Source organism: Suricata suricatta, chromosome 6, assembly GCF_006229205.1.
Source record: "Suricata suricatta isolate VVHF042 chromosome 6, meerkat_22Aug2017_6uvM2_HiC, whole genome shotgun sequence".
In the NCBI taxonomy this organism is placed as follows: Eukaryota; Metazoa; Chordata; class Mammalia; order Carnivora; family Herpestidae; genus Suricata; species Suricata suricatta.
The window spans coordinates 68378008-68397376 of NC_043705.1; the positions used below are offsets into that span (position 1 = coordinate 68378008).

Here is a 19369-nt window from a genome sequence, read left to right on the forward strand (position 1 = left end):
AGATACCTGTGTCCCAAGTTAATGCTCCCTAAAACATTACCTCAAAAGAGGGAAGATTTTAACTATCAAGTGAATAAGATGAATCTTTCTGTGGACACTTGTCAGCCTCTTTCCACAGCCACCTCTGTCATTGCCCATGAACAAAGGCGCCAGGTGGCAGGAATGGAGGAAGCATGGGCTCATCAATATGAACTTACATTCACCAAAGCCAAGGCGATAGCCATTACTGATTGTCCACACTGCCAGCATCAAAAAACAACACTGAGCCTCTAATATGAGACCATTCCCAAGAGTAATCAGTAAGCTTCCTGGTGGTAGTGGATTATATCAGATTACTTCCATCATGAAAGCAGCATCATTTTTTGTTCTTACTGGAATAGACATTTCTCTGAATACAGATTTTGTCTTCCCCACATGCAGTGCTTCTGCCATAACTACTATTGAAGGAGTTATAGAATGCCTTATACACCAGTATGGTATTCCACATAGTATTGCTTCTGATCAAGGAGCTCACTTCACAGAAAAAGAAGTGCAGCAATGGTTCCATGTTCATGAAATTCATTTGTCTTACCATTTTCCCCACCATCCTCAAACAGCTAGTCTAAGAGAATGGCAAAATGGCCTTCTGAAGATTCATTTAGTGTGAGCTAGGTGACAGAACTTTGGAGGGCTGAGGCAAGATTCTCCAGAAGGCTATGTATACTCAGAATCAGTTTCAAAGCCGCAATTCACAGGTCTAAAAATAAAGGGGTAAAAATGGGAGTGTCACTATTTCCCCTGGTGAACTAGAAAAGAATGTCCATTTTCTCACTATTCTTATTCAACATAGTATTAAGGATCCTACAAAGTATAAAAAAAAAGCAAGAAAGGAAGTAAAAGGCATATTGATTGGAAAGGGAGGAATGAAATTGTCAAATGTATAAACAATAGGATGGTCTAACATAGAAAATCCAAAGGAATCTACATCCTAAACTCCTAGAACTATTAAGTGACTTTGGGAAAGCCATTAAGACATAATATTAACATACAAAACTTGATCACATTTCCATAAAATATCAGTAAACATGTGGCAACTGAAATTAAGAATACAACACTGTTTATAATTACCCTAAAGAATGAATACTTAGGTATAAATCTAGTAATTAAGACATATAAGCTGAAAAATATAAAATGCTGATAAAGGAAAGCAAAGATCTAAATAAATCAGAGATATACCATGTCATGGATTGAAACACTCAGTAAAGATGTCAATTTTCCCCATATTCATCTATATGCTTAAAGAGAATATTAATCAAAATTTCAGTAATTCTTTTGCAGATATGGATAAATTTACTCTAAAATGTATATGGAAAAGAAAACAACCTAGAATAGCTAAAAGCTAAAAATTATGCAAAAGAATGAAATAGGAAAAATCACTCTGCTTGATTTCAGGTGTACTATACAAGACAATAATCAACAGAGTGTTACTAAAGAGATAGACACAGGTCTGTGGAACAAAACAGAGAACCTAAATTAGGCCACCCAAATATACCCATTTTTTAAAAAGATGGACAAACTAATTCCATGGTAGAAAGACAGTCTTTTTCACAAATGTGCTGTCACAAATAGAGATTAATAGGCAAGATAAACAAAAATCACATGCCTTAGGTTTCATACCTTATATGAAAATCAGCTCCAAATGTATCATTAACTTAAGTGTAAAGTCTAAAACTATAAAAGTTTTTAGAAAACACAGGAGAAAATCTTCATGAACTAGGGTTAGGTAAAGAATAAGAATATGACACCAAAAACACAGTCCATAAAACATAAAACTGGTAAGTAGACTGTTAGAAAGATGAAGTCTTATTCAGTTTGACAATCTGTTCAAAATATACTTTGCTATGCACTGCCATTTTGTTTTCTAATATTTCCAATTTAACCCTTCACTAAGTGTTACAAGTTCATGTGCTAAACATTCTTACTCCTATAGTACTGATGAAGTAAAAGATTCAGAAAAGCTAAGCAGCACAGCTAGTTCATGGTAAGTAGAAAAACCTGAGCTTGAATCCAGACAGTTTCATCTTTAGACCCGATCCATACTCTTTTTACATAATTGTGCTACCTTTAGAGTCCAGAAAAATCTATGTAAACTCTTATATACTGCTTGAGGAAGCGTAAATTGGTACCACAACTTGGGAGATTCAAATTTTCACATTATGGAGTAAAGCTGAAGATGCACAAAATCCACCTGGTTGGAAAGCCAGCAAGTCCATTTAGAAGGAAACTTACACACATTCCTTGTCCTCTCCCAAGTTAACCATCAGTCTGAGAGTCCTAGTCATTCCCAGCAGCATACAAGCATGCAGTAAAACCTTCTACAGGTTGTCTCCAATTCCTGTCTTCCCATTCTCTATGGAAGCTCTCCAATACAACTTTCACTTCCATCAGTTCATGGAAGTAGCTCTTTGTGATGGTCACCAATGACCTCCAAACTGTCAAATCCAAAAGTAATTTCTCAGTCCTAGTATAATATGAATTATTATCATGACTAAATTCATTACTCCCATTTTCTTCATTTGGCATTCCGGATCTCTCTCTTGCTCCTGGTGCTCAATTCATTTTCAGCTTCTTTTGCTATTTCCTTGTCATCATCCTGACCCTAGAGATGAGATGCCCTAGCGCTCAATCTACAAATCTCTTACCTGTCTACACTGACATCTCCAGTGATCTCAATCAGGACCAATGGTTCTTTAAATATTACCTCTATGCTAATGATTCCTAAAACTTTTACCTCTAACCCAAATGCTCTCCCAAACTCCATACTCAACTTCTCTACCTTCCTGTTTAAGCAGTCCCCCAATTTAACATTTAATATATCTAAAACCTAATTCTTGCTTTCCACGACCATCACCACAACATGCTTCTCCCAGTTTTCTTAATCTAATACATCTAAGAACTTTTTAGGCCCAGGACCTTCGAATTTATCTTGGTTTCTCCTTTAATATCCCATGTTGATCCAACAGCAAATCATGCCATCTCTTCCTTCAAAACATAACCAGAATGTGTTACCACCCTTTCTGCTACCACTCTAATCCATTACATGATCATCTCTCACATTTGTGAGAAGAAAGTAATGCTCTTAGCTATTTTCTTGAAGGTAAAGGCTAGCTACACCATTGCCTTGAGAACATTAGCTATAAAAGCAAGGACAAGATGAAGCAAACTGCGAGCAAAGAAACTGCTTGTTACACACTTACATGCTTTAGGCTTTCAAGAAAAGAGATAAAATAAAGTTGTAGGAGAGAATCTTGAGCTATCTTTATCATCTGGTCTCATAAAGCAGGGAAGGACAGCAGTTAGGGAATCAGAGAAATGGCTGCAGTCAAGATGGTCTGGTACATATTCAGTTGGGCCATCACCTACAAAGCATCTTGAAGACCACAAGGACTCTACAATGAACAAGAGATTCACTATCTAGTATAGATGGCATCTCAACATTTAGAAAATCCATAAGATTTTCTTCCACCACCAAAGAAAGTAACTATGAGACCACGCACAAGTTACTTAGGTAAGCTGATCTGGGGTAAGTCACTAGACAGTTAGATTGAAATATATAATAATGAAGAAACCTTTCAGCTCAAAAATGCACATTTATTTTAGGAGTAAAATTCTTTTAGATTGCAGACTTAAAAAGTCTAGAACTCAAATTTCCCAAAGAATGCCTTGGTCAGATTCTTTCTGAGGTGTTGTTCACATGGAGAGCCTCTCAAAAACTATTCCTAATTTGGGGCACCTGGATGGCTAAGTAGACTGAGCATCTGATTCTTGATTTCAGCTCAGGTCATGATTCCTCAGGATGGTGGGATTGAGCCCAGCATCAGGTCCCATGCTGAGTGTGGAGACTGCTTAAGAGTTTCTTTCTCTCCTTCTGCCCCTTTCCCCCGCTTATGAATGCTCTCTCCCTCTAAAATTAAAAAAAATTAATTTAAAAAAATTTTGGATAAGAAATGGATAAAAAATTCTTTGGATAAGAAAACACAAGATTTCTTACAGGTGTAAAAGTACATGATTCTATGATTTATTTACTGAGTACATACTACATCTCAAATATTGAGACAGTTGTGAGGGATACAAAGAGTTACAAATGGATTAAACACTAATACTCTTATTTTAGAACTGAAAGGAAAAGATGATCACCTACCTATTCCTATAACTTCACTAGGCACAATGAAAACACCCTAAAAAAGCAAATTAAGCATGTACCTTTCAGTGCTGTAGTCTTTTCTTTTTCATCTGGATCTCCCTGCTGGATTTGTGCCATGCTTATCCAAATTGGCAACAAAATTAAAGAGCTCAAGGTAATAGACATCAATCTTCAGAAGACAGTCTAGAATGAATGAAAGCAATAAATTAAGCTCTACTCAATCCTACCTACTCCTTGAGAACTTCGTGGATCCTCCCAGTTGGGATTAGTTTCTATTCTGATTCCCACTGCACTTTGTTGATGCCTTTACCACAGTACTTATCATAGCCTGCCTTGCATGACTGTTATATATGTATTTGTCTAGGTCGGCTAACAGATTACAAGCCCCAGGATAAAGGTCTCAACTTTTTGTCATCTTTTCATCTCTCATGTTACCAAACACAATGGCTTATACATACAGATACCTAGAGTTGCTGAATTTAATTTAACTAAACTTACTGTGTAGGTTTAGTTCTCTATCATCTAATGTTTTTTTTTAATATCTCCAGGTAGTTTCAAAAGCCTTAAATTTCTTTCAAAATAAACTATAAGAATGTGCCAATTACAAAGTCAGAATGTCTTCCTCCTGGAACAGACAGCAGAAGGAGAAAAATACACAACTATATAAAGTAGCTATAAGTTACCTCTTGTGTAAATCAAAATATAATTTTAAGGGAAGAATTCGCCATTTTTAAAAGTGAAACTGTCAAATTCAGTATCTGTGAGCAATATAAATGTCACTCCAGTAAACAATCATAATATAAAATTATGATTTATTAAGATCTAGTGCTCCATTTTGGCCAAAGGGAAGGCATCTACACACTATAACAAGAAGTTTTTTTCCAGTATGCCCATGAAGAGTAAAAACAAACATACAAACAAAAGCAAACAAACAAAAATACTAAAAATTGAGGCATTTTCCTAATCAACTAAATATAGTAGAAAATTTTAAAAAACTAACAATGAAAATAATACTTTAAAACTATGAATGTCTCACACAGCCATAAATCATATTGCCCTCATCTCAATTCTAACTGGAGGGCAAAGCCGGGTAGTACAAGAGGAAAGACGTTCTGGTTTTACCATCAACTACAACAAACCCTTGACAAATTATTTAACTTCTCTGTGCCTTATTTCCAAATAGGAAAAATGGCAATGATAATCCTGTTTCACTCATACAGTTATACTGTAAAAAGTTAAATGTAAAATAAAAGATCTGCATAATTAAGTGCTCAATATACTCTGGCTTATATCTTTTTTAATTGTTATAAATGTATCCTGGCTTCAACACTTAATAGTAGCTCTGTGGTCAGGGACAAGTCCTTTAATATCCAAAATCTTCAGTTTCCTCACTAATAAAATGTAGCCCAAATAATGGTGGCTGAGAATTAATATTATAGAAGGTATATACATCTGACTATTACTATTACTAGCAGTAATACTGCTTCTCAAAGGAGTGAGGTTTCCTAATAGGAAAAACTAGAATACGAGAGTACTTTTGACGACAAAGACATTTCTACTTAGCAGGAAAGAAGTTATTTTTCTTCCGTGAATAGGTAACTGAAAACTCTATCAATCTACATGAATAAAATGTGTCTATATTCCTTCAAGAAACATATCATAGTCTGTATGGTGGGCAATGTAGAAGACACCAGGGTGCAGTGGTGACTAAAACAGACACGGTCATGGCTTGGGTGGGGGTTTACCTCTCTGGCTGCCAAAACAAACTGCCAATTAGCCACTTATAAAATACATAAGACCTAGAATTATAATTATAACACTTATGAAAGAGCAGTATTTGTAAGGCTTATCTATTTACATGCAGGAATTAGTCTTATCTGTCAAGGCCCACAAGTTTGGATACAAGTTTTACCAGCAACTCCCTATTATACACCATCCTATAGCAGAAATTAAAGAGAAATGTTCATGGGGCACCTGGGTGGCTCAGTTCGCTAAGCATCTGACTTTTGAGGTTGGCTCAGGTAATGATCTAATGGTCATGAGATCGACCCCATGTTGGGCTCCGTGCTAGGCATATAGCTGGTGTGTGATTCCCTCCCTCCCTCCCTCTCTCTCTCTCTCTCTCTCTCTCTCTCTCTCTCTCTCTCTCTCTCCCCCACCCACTACCCCGCCCCCACTTGGGTACTCTCCATCTCTCTCTCTCTCCCTCTCTCTATCAAAAAAAGAAAGAAAGAAATGTTCATAATGAGAAATCCCATACACTGCTCTCTGTTAACAATTCCATAACTACCTACAAGAACTTCTTGCAGTGTTTAATCACTCTATCCTGCCAATCCAATATTTTATCTCAATATAAGTGGTTTGGTTATTTTTCATTGACCTCAAATTGCTTGGTTTCTAAACAGAAGAATTTGGGGTCTCTGGGTGGCTCTGTCAGTTAAGCATCCAACTTTGGCTCAGGTCTTGATCTCATGGTTAATGAGTTCAAGCCCTATGTCAGGCTCTGTGCTGACAGTTCAAAGCCTGGAGTCTGCTTTGGATTGTGTCTCCCTTGCTCTCTGCCCCTCCCCTATTGCATCCGTCTCTCTCTTTCTCTCATTAAAAAAATTTTAAAGAACAATTTATACTATTATCTCATTATGACTGTGTCAATGAAAGTGAAATTATAAAATATTTTTTGTGCTAGAGTCATTTTCAAGAGTCACATTTTAAAGTTCTGATGATTTAATGTACAGCATGGTGACTATAGTTAACAATCCTATACTGCAAACCTGAAAGTTGCTACGAGAGTAGATCTTAAAAGCTCTCATCACACTCACACAAAGCAGGTTAACGACATGAGGTGATGGATTTGTTAACCAAGCTTATTGTGGAATCATTCTGCCATATATATATATATATATATATACATATATATATATATAAATCTTTACACTGTACACCTTAGACTTACATAGTGTTATATGTCAATTATATCTCAAAAAAAAAACCTTGGGGAAAGTTCTTAATACTCTACAATGTTTAATAATATATTCCCCCCTTTAAATGTTGATCCCACTGAGGACAGGTATTGTGTCTGTCCCTAGCACATGTCCAGCATGTTTAGAACTCACTGAGTATTTGTTGACTTTACAAACAAGGGAGGGGGGAAAAGGATTCACATTTTAAAGAATAATTTTCAAGATTCTCAAGATTATATATCAATTAATCATATTCTTGTATTATATGAGATAACAAAAAAATACATGTTGCAATTTACTTAAGTAATGACATATATAAGTTACAAAACTACTAATTAGGATCTGTGATCCTAAACCTTCTAGCAGCAGATGCAAAGCAGGTAAGCATGAAGCGAAAGCAATTTGTCTGCTGCTCTTCTCATTCACTGTTAGATTTTTACCCTCTCAAGTTATTTTCCATGAGTGTGGCACAGCTGGTGAAGCTAAATCAGGAACATTATAAATTCTCAATTTAGTTTTCCTAATAAAAATTCAGAGTTATAACCTGCATGACCACAGATAAACACTACTGAAAATGTGGCCAGCAACCCGTTTGATACATTTGATATATATTAATATGTGCAGTCAACATAGTTTATTTAGTATTATCTGATGGAGGTTAGGTTATAGGGAATAAAGTGGTAGAAGGTTTTCACTGATGTGAATTGGGACACAGTTGACATGTTGTATAGTTCATGATAACCACTGCTGTTTAAATATGGTTTCCTAGAAATGGTTATAGTATAAACAAGATTCAAAACATCTCAGTTTGCAATTTCATTCTGTGAACTACACAAAGCAATTATCATATCTTCTTTCCTTCTCTGATTCCAACAGAGAATCCACTATGTATAAATAAGGCTATAAATAACTTGTCATGTGTAATCTTTATCCAGTCAGCATTTCAAAACATGAAAGAGTAGAATATTTCTTAGTTGCCCTGTTTGCTCAAAATATGGCATGAGCACCTGTAATACGTAAAGGAAAATACACACAGGCCTATGTTTTTAAATGTTTGTTTTTAGGTAGGTATTAAATAAGAACTAGATATAGATGATTTTGCAACAGAAGGCTTTCCACCTCCCATTCTGAATGCAATGATGCAAGTATAAAACAAATCACGCGACAAGTTAAACTGGGTTAATTCCCTAGGACCTTTGGAGCTGATTTGGTCCCAAAGAATCTACACTTACTAAGTCAGGCTCTGGAAATCCAGCTCATAATACCCTACTTGTGGTAAGTACCACAAGTACTTTTTGAATTGATACCAGAGATTTGAAAGAAACCAAAAGATCTACCGAAATTACAGTTAAAATATCTATGTTACTCAGAAATTGCTCATAAGCAAAGCTTACTTCATAATAATCCTGGACAGTTTATAGTTCTGAGGCTGCAGCACACACACACACACACACACACACACACACACACACACACAAATGTGTGTTTCGGGGCACCTGAGTGGTTCGGTCCATTAAATGACTGACTCTTGATTTCGGCTCACATCATGATCTCATGGTTGTAAGACTGAGTCCCACGTTGGGCTCCACACTGGGCCAGCAGCCTGCTTACGATATTTATATTCATTCTCGTTTTCACTCTCCTCCCTCCCTCTCGAAAGAAAGGAAGAAAGGATGTTTTGGAGGGTATATGTGCACAGACATAGGGACACTGGGGAAAAGGCTGAAAAATGAGCATATCAGGCTGGAGCAGACACAGAAGATAAAGACCAGGGTAATATGGGTTCATGGTGCATAGAAAATGGCAGCTTCTACTGAGAATGTCATCTATGCTTAGATCAAAGCTTAGCTCAGAGATGAAATACCTGAATCCAATCTAACCCTTTCTAAAATAATTTCTTAGTTTCCCAGTCAATGTGATATAGGAGGTTTGGTATGAGAAATTCAGCATTTTAATCTCATTTCCACCACCTACAAGGTGGGTTACCATGAGAAGACATAACTTCCTTAAGAAAACAAAAGCACTTTCTTCTACAGGGCGATTATAAAGATTATATCAAAGAATGTATAGAAGGGGTGCCTGGGTGGCTGAGTCAGTTGAGCATCAGACTTCGGATCCTGCATCCTCTTTCTCTCTGCCCCTCCTGCTCTTTCATGCATGCTCGCTCTCTCTCGCTCTCTCTCTCTCTCTCTCTCAAAAAATAAACATTTAAAAAAAACAAAAAATGTATACGAAACATTTTGGAAACAATGAATTTCTCTATAAATATCAGCAATCCACATAAAAGCAAACAGAATTTGGTTCCAATTAATTTGTACTCAAACATAAGAAGGATACCCAAATTAGTCCAACTTAGAGCAATGAGAAACTTCTGATGTGCACTGTTTGGATGAATTCTAAAAAGAAATAATAAAACCCCATAATAAATATCTGTTGAGCTGACCTGGGTTTCCAAAACTGTACTGAAGATAATCATCAAGAAATATAAATTAATTTTTTCATATAACTTATTTATATTCTTTTTTTATTTATTTTGAAAGAGATAGAACACAAGTGGAGGAAGAGAGGGGCAAGAGAAAATCGCAAGGAGGCTCTGTGCTAATAGATATGGGGCTCAAACTCACAAAGCTGTAAGAGCATGACCTGAGCCGAAACCAAGAATGAGACACTTAACCAAATGAGCCATCCAGGTGCCCCGTTTATATTCTTTTCTAATCTGATTAAATACGTGTCTGGGAAATGTTCAAGTATATGAGTTCTAACTTCATTTAGATAAAAATGTATCCAAAGATACTGTTGTAAGTATCTCCTAAATAGCATATGTTGGTCACAAAGTTAACAAGTCCTTTCATACTCATTACTGTGTTAGGTCATCACTACAACTGGCAGGAAAGGAAGGGCTGACATATCTGCGTTTTACAGACTTGAGGCACGATGCGCTGTGAATAGCAAAGTAACCTGGGTCAGGCATCCCAGACTGGTCAGCGGTGGTTGGGGTTTTAACTCTAGTCTTCTGACTTCTGGTTAGGAGCTCCTACTGATGAGCTCCTTTCCCTGCATGGTCGAGTCATGTTACTTAACTTCAACTAGAAAAACTATTCCAGGGTCAACTTCTAGAAGTTTTCACTTCTGTGTACTAATTTCTATTATCAACAAGTAGTCCAAATATGGAGTCTGAGTAGGTAGGACATAGTTAATTATATATAGATGAAAGCTGTCAACCAAAACTGTCTCAGTCTATTTGGTTTGCTGTTCAGAATTAAGATTGACAAATATCACTCCTCATCATTCCTCACAATATTTTGGTTAAACAAATATTTAAAACAAAGAGTCAAAAGATAAGGAATAGCATATAAAAAGATTTTAGAAAAAACTAATTATGCACTACCATGCCTTTTAACAGGTTCCAAAACTGGAAGTCACTGGATAGGTTTCACATTATTTTTTGCCTAGCAAAAAGACAAACTAAACAAGGCTAGAATGACAAGACAAAGCTAAAACTGAAAGTAAAAAATTAAACAAGGACCAACATAGTTCTCAATTTTGAAACTCCTCAAAAGAAAAACTAACTTAAGCAATCTTTTATGAAGTTTTCATAATATGAAGCAGAAATAGCAGAGCTATGGATGGGACAAAATAATTCTTAAAAAGGTATTCTCAAAATTTTGCAGAAACAGAATATGCCAAACAAATAGCCTCTTTTATATGGGCCAAATAAAAATGTCACATAAGCTACTTAAGAGACTTTGATTCTAAGGTAAATATAAATAATATTATAAATATACATAACTCTGGGCCAAACTAAATAAGGAGAAATTAACTATATTCATGAGATTTCAAGTAGCCAATACCATAAAATAACAGTAATAACTTACTTGCAAAGACTACATCACATTTTCTCACTCCATATATATGCTCACCAGCATCTCTGCTAAACTATGTGAACTAATGGTTTAACTTAGATTTAAAATATAATATGCATGTGCTAGACACTAAGGTGAACCCTCTCCAGATGCCCTTTCGAGGGAGAACTTGCTACTCAGCAGCAGGGAGTACAGTACACAAGCTGTTTCCCACCTCAGTCTGCCTCAGATGCGGACAGCTGCTGGCTCACTCAAGGTGGCACCTTTCCCAGGTGGCCTGGCTTAGTCACTGACCGACCCACGCAGGAATATGAGGACCGAGCCACCTCAAACTAATGCAGGTCAACTCTGACCGGCAATATTTGCTGCAGGGCTCATGTGCAGGTTGGTGGATGTTCTGTCAGGTCTGCATTAAATTCAACTTCTCCGTCCCACCAATCCTCTTGTTTTTTTAAGTGTTGGTCTTTGATAAACATCTTCCACACCAAATCTTATCATGGCCCCTGTTTCTGAAAAATCCTATCTGTGACAACGTACTTTTCTAAATTTTTTTTCAGAAAGTTAAAAAACTTCCATTATGTTAAGAGACAAGATGTACAGAATATATGAAGAACTCAGGCAACTCAACAATAAAGACAAATAACCTAACTTTAAAAATGGGCAAAAGATATAAATGTGCATTTCTCCAAAGACGAGAGACAAACAACCAAAAACCACCAAAAAAAGATATGCTCAACATCCTGAGTCATTAGAAAAATGAGAATCAAAGCCACAATAAGATACCACTTCATACCCTAAGACATGGTTATAATAAATAAGAAATATAACAAGTATTGGTGAGAATGTAGAGAAACTGAAACCTTCATACATTGTTAGTAGGAATGTAAACTGGTACACATTCATTTTAGAAAAGTTTGGCAGTTCCTGAAAATGTTAAACAGATTTATCATATGACCCAGCAATTCCACTTCGAGGTATATACCCAAGAGAAATGAAAACACATGTCCACACCAAAACTTAAACACAAGTGTTCATAAAAGAATTATTCATAATTGCCAGAAAGTAAATGCCTATTAAGTGATTACTGGATAAACAAATTAGGTATATCCATACACCAGAATATTATTCATTAATAAAAATGGAGTACTACTATATGCTAGAACATGAGTAATTTTGAAAACATTATGCTAAATGTAAGAACGCAGTAATAAAAGACCACCTATTACAGAATTCCATTTACAAGAAATGACAAGAATAGGCAAATCCACAGAGAGAGAGAAAGTAAATTAATGGGTTTTGGGTGTTGGAGGAGGGAAGTAAAGAGTGATTGCTAATAATGAGGTTTCTTTTATTCTTTTTTAAGTTTATTTTATTTTGAGAGAGAACACACACGCACATGCGTGAGAGGAACAGAGGTGGAGAGAGAATCCCAAGTAGGCTCCTTCTTGTCAGCACAAAGCCCAATGGAGGCTTGAACTCATGAACCCTGAGATCATGACATGAGCCAAAATCAAGAATGAGACTCTCAACCAATTGAGCCACCCAGGCACCTTACAAGGTTTCTTTTTGAGGTGATGAATCCAACAACACAAAAGAGATACATTGGAGTAGTGTACCTCACTGTGTATTAAATGGTTCTCTCTCCCTATTTCTTCTTCCCTAAAGCTAAATGCTAAATGTCAATGCACAGCATAGAAAGGGAAAAGGCTTGCCCCTTTCACTCACTCTGCTCTATTCCTTCTATGAAACAGGAGTGATGAGTGGACTTCAGGCAGAATCATTTAAAGAACGTCCCTCTTCAGATGTTCCTACCATTCCTCCTGCCAGAACCAGGCTAGGAACCATCTAAGCCTACTCTCTCTAGACATTAGGGATAATCACAGTATTTCCTCAGTATAAAAGGTAAACATCATATATAAAAGTTCTTTAAATCATAGTGCTTTAGTCTAGATTCTAATTCTGTGCACTGGGAATTCTCGGTCAATGGTAATTTACCTCCCTGTCCTGCCACTAATCCTTATATACCTCTTCCAATGATTCACTGATTTACTTTGATTATGATTTAGTTAATTCCTTGGCCACATATTACTTAATAACACTCCAATGTTACCCAATTTATAACAAGGAATGAAATTTAGTAATACCAGCTTTATTGTTGTTGTTGTTATCAGAACTGATCTCACATATTCTATTAACTTACTTCAAAGTTAACAGAAGTTAACAGAAGTTTGCTATGCCAACAAAAATAAAGAAAAACATAAGCAGAAAATCAAGCAACTTACTTTTAATGCCTGTAAACTAAGCTAATAACACTAGCAATGAAGTTTAATAGTAAAGTTAAGCTTTGTGGAGACCACAATTGTACTGCAAATAAGGCATATAAGTACCACCGATATTTAGTGTCCACTGACAGTGCACACCTTGTTTATTTAAGGGGAAAATCTCAGTGAAGGCTAGGACTTTACCTAAATGTGTTAACAAGTGGGAATATTATCATTTAAGTGCCTTCAAAATGAATTTCTTTTTCACTTCTAGAATTTCCCAATTCTTTATAAAGTACTATTACTTTCTAGAATTTCACACTTGTACAGTATTTCAGTAATGCCCAATCCTGGAACCAACAGGCAATGAATTCAGAAAGATTTAGAGAGGCTCTATATTGCTGTGATACTACAAAATCTGATCTTAAAAAAAAGAGAATTAGGAATTTGAAATCTCAAGTCATCATTTTAAGCCACACTATTAGTTACACTGGTTATTTACTTCATTCAGAAAACGATACACACAATTCATACCTTGCTTAAATTAACAAAGGATTTGAGACAACAAATTCTCTTATTCCAAATTTGAGCCCTCTTGGCATCCACAGAGCATGTTTTCCCCAACAAAAGACAACCCTTACTTAGCCACACGGCACTGAAGTTGTCGGTACAAGGGCACTTTGTGAAATGTTAACTCATTTATGTATTAGACTTATGCTTAAACACAGTATGCCAGATGCTCTCATTACTATTTTCTACTCATGCAAAAATTAGTAGAATCCCTTCCTATGATCATTAGAGTCAAGAATTTTACAACTAGACTTCATTTCCAACATTATAGCTCTGTCCTCTGAGCGACCCTCCTATTGAGAATAACTAAACTTGAAAGGTACATTACAAAACTGAGAACATCTACAAATGTTGCTCACTAAATTAACATAAGGGGAAAAATAAGAAAAATTTCAATATCTGCAAAAAAAGTGATAAAATTCAGTACTCATATTAGGAAGAGAAGTCATAGTAAACTGGGAACAAAAGGAACACCCTTAACATAATAAAGAGGTTCAACACAACAAAAATACAGTAAAACTGCTCTTCAGGGTAATATATTTTCCTTAAAATCAGGTACCAGAAAGGAATGTCCATCATTACCACTTTACTATTTCCACTTATAATCAAAGTTTTCTGGAGGCTCTACTAGTATAATAAGATATGAAAAATTAAATAAAAAATATATACAGATTCGGGGCACCTGGGTGGCTTGGTTGAGCGTTCTGACTTCTGCTCATAAGTTCAAGCCTCATATCTGGCTCTGTGTTGACAGCTCAGACCCTGGATGGAGCCTGCTTCAGATTCTGTGTTGCCCTCTCTCTCTGGCCCTCCCTCCCTCATGCTTGCTCGTGCTCTCTCTCTCTCTCTCACAAAAATAAACAGTAAATAAATTTTTTAAAATACATATATAAGGATTGAAAAGAGAAAGTTACTACTTGTAGATAATATGATTATCTAAAACAAAAACAAAAGAAAACAAGAAGAGCCAAGAAACAAGATTTTCTAGGATCATAAAACAAGATGGCATGCCTGGGTGGCTCAGTCAGTTAAGCATCCAAATCCTGATTTCAGCTCAGGTCATGATTCCTGACCTCTCAGTCATGAGATTGAGTCCCACATCAGGCTCAGCACTGGGTGTGGAGCCTGCTTAAGATTCTGTCTCAGTCAGATGTGAAATTTAAGAAACAAAACATGAACATGAGAGAAAGGAAGGGAAAGGGAAGGAAAAAAAAGATAAAAACAGAGAGTGAGGCAAACCACCAGAGACTCTTAAGTACGAAGAATAAACTAGGGGTTGCTAGGGAGGGAGGGGTGGTGGATGGGGGGATGGGCTAAGTGGGTGATGGGCATTAAGGAGGGCATTAAGGGGATGAGCACTGGAAGTTATATGTAAGTGATGGATCACTAAGTTCTACTCCTGAAACCAATATTACTCTGTATGTAAACTAACTTGAATTGAAATAATTTAAAAAAATTATCTCCCTCTTCCTCTGCCCCTCCCCTGCTCAGATGTAGAATAAAAAGACAATCTAGCAGGATGGCTAAAGTGATTTATATATAAAAGTAAAGTATCAATACCAGCAATGACCAGTTATAAAGCATAGTTTTTTTTTTAAAGATACCATTTATAATTGCAAAAAAATAAAAACCTACACAGTAAGAATACACAACAAAGTCTCAGAAAACTACATACAATATAACACCATTCATACAGAGCTCAAAATCAAACTAAGCTAAAATAATTTAAAGGTATCATAATTTAGGTAATAAAACTGTAAGAAAAATTAAGAGGAAAAACACACAATTCAGAACAGTGATTATCTCTGGGAAGGTGGGAGGGGCAGAGATAAGGAGAGACACATAGGTCAATTCTACTTACTAACAGTGCTTTGAGTCTTAGATTGAATGATGAATTTACAGCTGTTCATTATATCATTATGGTTTATAACTTGCATAAGCATTACAGTGTGGCCACTTTTAACTCAGTACACAATACACAGTCACACAGGCCCTGGTAGCATATAACTTATTTATCAAAAATGTATTTTTATTTTTACTTATTTATTTATTTAACATTTATTTATTTTTAAGAGACAGAGAGAGACAGCTCAAGCAGGGGAGGGGTGGAGAGAGAGGGAGACACAGAATCTGAGCAGGCTCCAGGCTCTGAGCTGTCAGCACAGAGCCCGAGGCAGGGCCCGAACCCACGAACTGTGAGATCATGACCTGAGCTGAAGCTGGACACTTAACTGACTGAGCCACCCAGGCGCCCTTCAACAATGTATTTTTAAATAAATGATAAGGAAAGGCATTAAAAGAAAAAGAATATTATAACTAATTTATTAGCACTGTCTTTTGCAATTTGTTCTTCGAGGCATTTTTTTTCCTAAACATAATGTTGAGAGTCCAGTCTCATCTATTTAATCAGAAATTTGGGCCTCCTGCTGGTGAGTAACCCTAGTAGAAACAGTTATAAGGCAAATGAATAAACAGGTATTGAGTAAATTTACTTCAGAGCAGCTGTATATCAATGAAATATGTCACTAAAATCCAATTGATTCACTGACTGTTTTAAAATGGAACTACTATTCTGAATAAAAATTGATTTCCTCAGAAGCTTTGGTACCAGCCATTTAAAAGACAAACTGTAAATATTTTTTAAAACATCTATTAAAAATAATATCCAACAACTTTATAATAAAATATTTTGAAATATAACTATGCATTTCTGCATTTCTGTCATTTCCGTTTTTCTTCATTGCTTGGTATACTGCATCTAATACGTATAACAAGTAAAATCTGCCTCTGAGGATATACAAGCAATTAAAATTTTTTAATGCTGACATAAGAGGCGGTTGTAAGCAACTAGAAAGTGAAAGATGAGTACTAAGAATTGAATTCAGAATAATCTGTCCCGTTAGCTACTAACGGATGGGCTCTAGTCACAAAAGACTATTTCCCACAGAGGATCATCTGCCAATCTTTCAACATGACACAAAATGGGCTTTAATTCGGAGGAAAAACAATAATAACTTTCCTTGTCTTCCAAAATAAGGTGGAAAAGGAAAATGCTGTAACAGCAGCCACTGGAGGGAGGACTTGATGTTAGAATGAGTATGAAACAAGCATAAAATATTTTATCTGGTGCTTTGTCTGAACATAACATTTTGTTAAACTCATTTCTATTAGTTTAAATGACAAATGCTGAAAACACTGCTTTTTCTGCATGAGAGTTAAACTTCCTTTCAATGAAAAACAGATGTTGATTCCACCATCTTTTATTGGTACACAAATTAGCAGTAGGAAAATTAGAAAGCTGCCTAGACTAACAAAGAATTAGCACCAATGCTTAGTCAAACTATATGCTTAAAGGCCTAAGCTGATTTTAAATAAACTTATATTTTGTTGATTTGAAGTAGTACCCACTAATTTTGCTCCAAGACCTCAGGTATTACTTAGTCCCTACCTGAAATATGACTCGTGGCATTGCTTCATGCAACTGAAGGGTTTGGTTTTGTTTCTAATGAAAATATTCATGTATTTTTTATTTGTTGATGTAAACCTGGGTTTACACACACACACACACACACAGTCACACGCACACACACACCACATACACACACACACACACAGTCACACGCACACTTCAAACCTCTAATGCTGGCCATTTACAGATAGAAAATATTATTTAAAGCAAGCTTTAAAAAAGATTCAAAACATAAATCACAGAATTGGAAGGGCATAGTTACTAGCTCTTTCACAATTCTAGTTTCTATTTTAATAGTGGTTATATACTGTACAACAGACATCAGGCTTGTATAAAGCCTAAAATTCTAAACATAATAACCTGCCTTCCCTTTTCTTTTTTTTTAATGTTTATTTTTGAGAGACAGAGAGAGACAGTGTGAGCAGGGGAGGGTCAGAGAGAGAGGGGGAGACAGAATCTGAAGCAGGCTCCAGGCTCTGAGCTAGCTGTCAGCACAGAACCCGATGCAGGGCTCTAGCTCACGAACTGTGAGATGATGACCTGAGCCAAAGCCGGAGGCTTAACCGACTGAGCCCCCCAGGCGCCCGTCCCTTCCCTTTTCAAATGATTCCTTACACAATCAGTATTTTGGAGTTGACTTCTTAAACTCAAGAATCCTAGTGTGAGCCAACAAAAGTGCCAGTTTTGAATAAGAACCATTCAGAAGAAAAAGCAAGAAATGAAGTGCAGATTAAACTCTAAAACAAATTCATTGGAGGGCACACAAATTGAGGTATTCAACTGAAGAGGGAGGATCTAAACTAAGAAAATAGATTTTAAAGAAATTATAACAACAGATACGGAAATATAATTCAGTAGTAATTCATTATAATAATATTATTCAATATAACAATACTTCAATATAGTTCAATAATATAATTCACACCTGTGCCAAAATAAAAATTAACAAAGTTATCAATTAAAATAATATACCATAGTATAACAAGGATATGTTTGTAAAATACTATAATTTTGTTTATATTTTAAAGGTACAGAAAAACTATCTTAGGACTTTTGTTAAAAAGCAAAAAAAATTTTATGGAGTAAAAATTGGCCCTTTATTTATGTATTTTAACTTCTAGATCTACCTAATAATGATGTGCCTTTAAAATTGGACAGGAAATATATGGGAAAATTGTATGGAAGCATATATGGAAAAATGCCAGAAGTATTCACTTACCAACAAGAAACCAAAAACTAAAATTTGGTCATAGCATGTAAAGCATAGCGAAAACAATCCCATCTGGAAATGTGTTGCAGAAATTCAAAACAAGTCTTAAGCAGTATGACATCTTAGTAAATAAGATAACCAATAGATCTGTAATTCTGTACGTGAGTATGTGTTGAAAGGTGGAAGTTAACTACAAGAGACATAAATCACTATTGTTTAAAAATTGTTCTATAGTTACAATTAGGCCAATACTTAGAGAAAACTAAAGGTGGTTAGGCTCTGAGAGAAATACATTTTAGTGTTTATAGTCTAAGACTCTCTAAAGAAAAACTTTCTTATTTTAGACTAATCTTTACTAAAATGTGTTACTTTGTTTGCTGGGATTTTGAATTTTTCCAACTTTCATAATAAAATTCATGGCTTATTTAAATAATAAAGTTGACATTCTAAGACATGAAATATTTCTGCTGTGAAACATTTCTCAATCACTAATTACTATTCCTGAAATATTTTCCTCAAATACTGAACTCTTGTATGTACTTCATGAAATTTAGCTCTTTGTATTTTTGATTACAGTCATCTATATACAACTTGTATCACCTCTCAGAGAATAAGGACTATGTCTTTCTCATCTTGGCATATCTTACATATTATGGATTCATAATTGTTGTCTTAAATAGAGATTGTTAATAAAATAATCAAAGCCTATAATAGAAGATAACATCCTCCTCAAAATGGAGAAAGAAGGGGTGCCAGGGTAGCTCAACAGGTTAAGTGTCTGACTTTGAATCAGGTATGATCTCAGGGCTCATGGGTTTGAGCCCCACCACGGGGGCTCTGCTGACAGCTCAGG

The 19369-nt window shown here is 35.7% G+C and overlaps 1 protein-coding gene across 7 annotated transcripts in view; it reads right to left on the minus strand.

Moving 5' to 3' along the window:
- The window catches only part of FAM172A (family with sequence similarity 172 member A), a 407295-nt gene that overhangs the window by 367904 nt on the left and 20022 nt on the right, over positions 1–19369 (minus strand). For 6 of the 7 annotated variants that reach the window (XM_029942608.1, XM_029942612.1, XM_029942611.1 and 3 more), the window contains exon 2: positions 4243–4366. The exons of the other annotated variant lie outside the window; for it this stretch is intronic. In XM_029942608.1, coding sequence (XP_029798468.1) covers positions 4243–4348 — 106 coding nt within the window. In that variant the 5' untranslated portion in view covers positions 4349–4366. The remainder of the gene's footprint in view (positions 1–4242; positions 4367–19369) is intronic. 7 annotated transcript variants of the gene reach the window in all.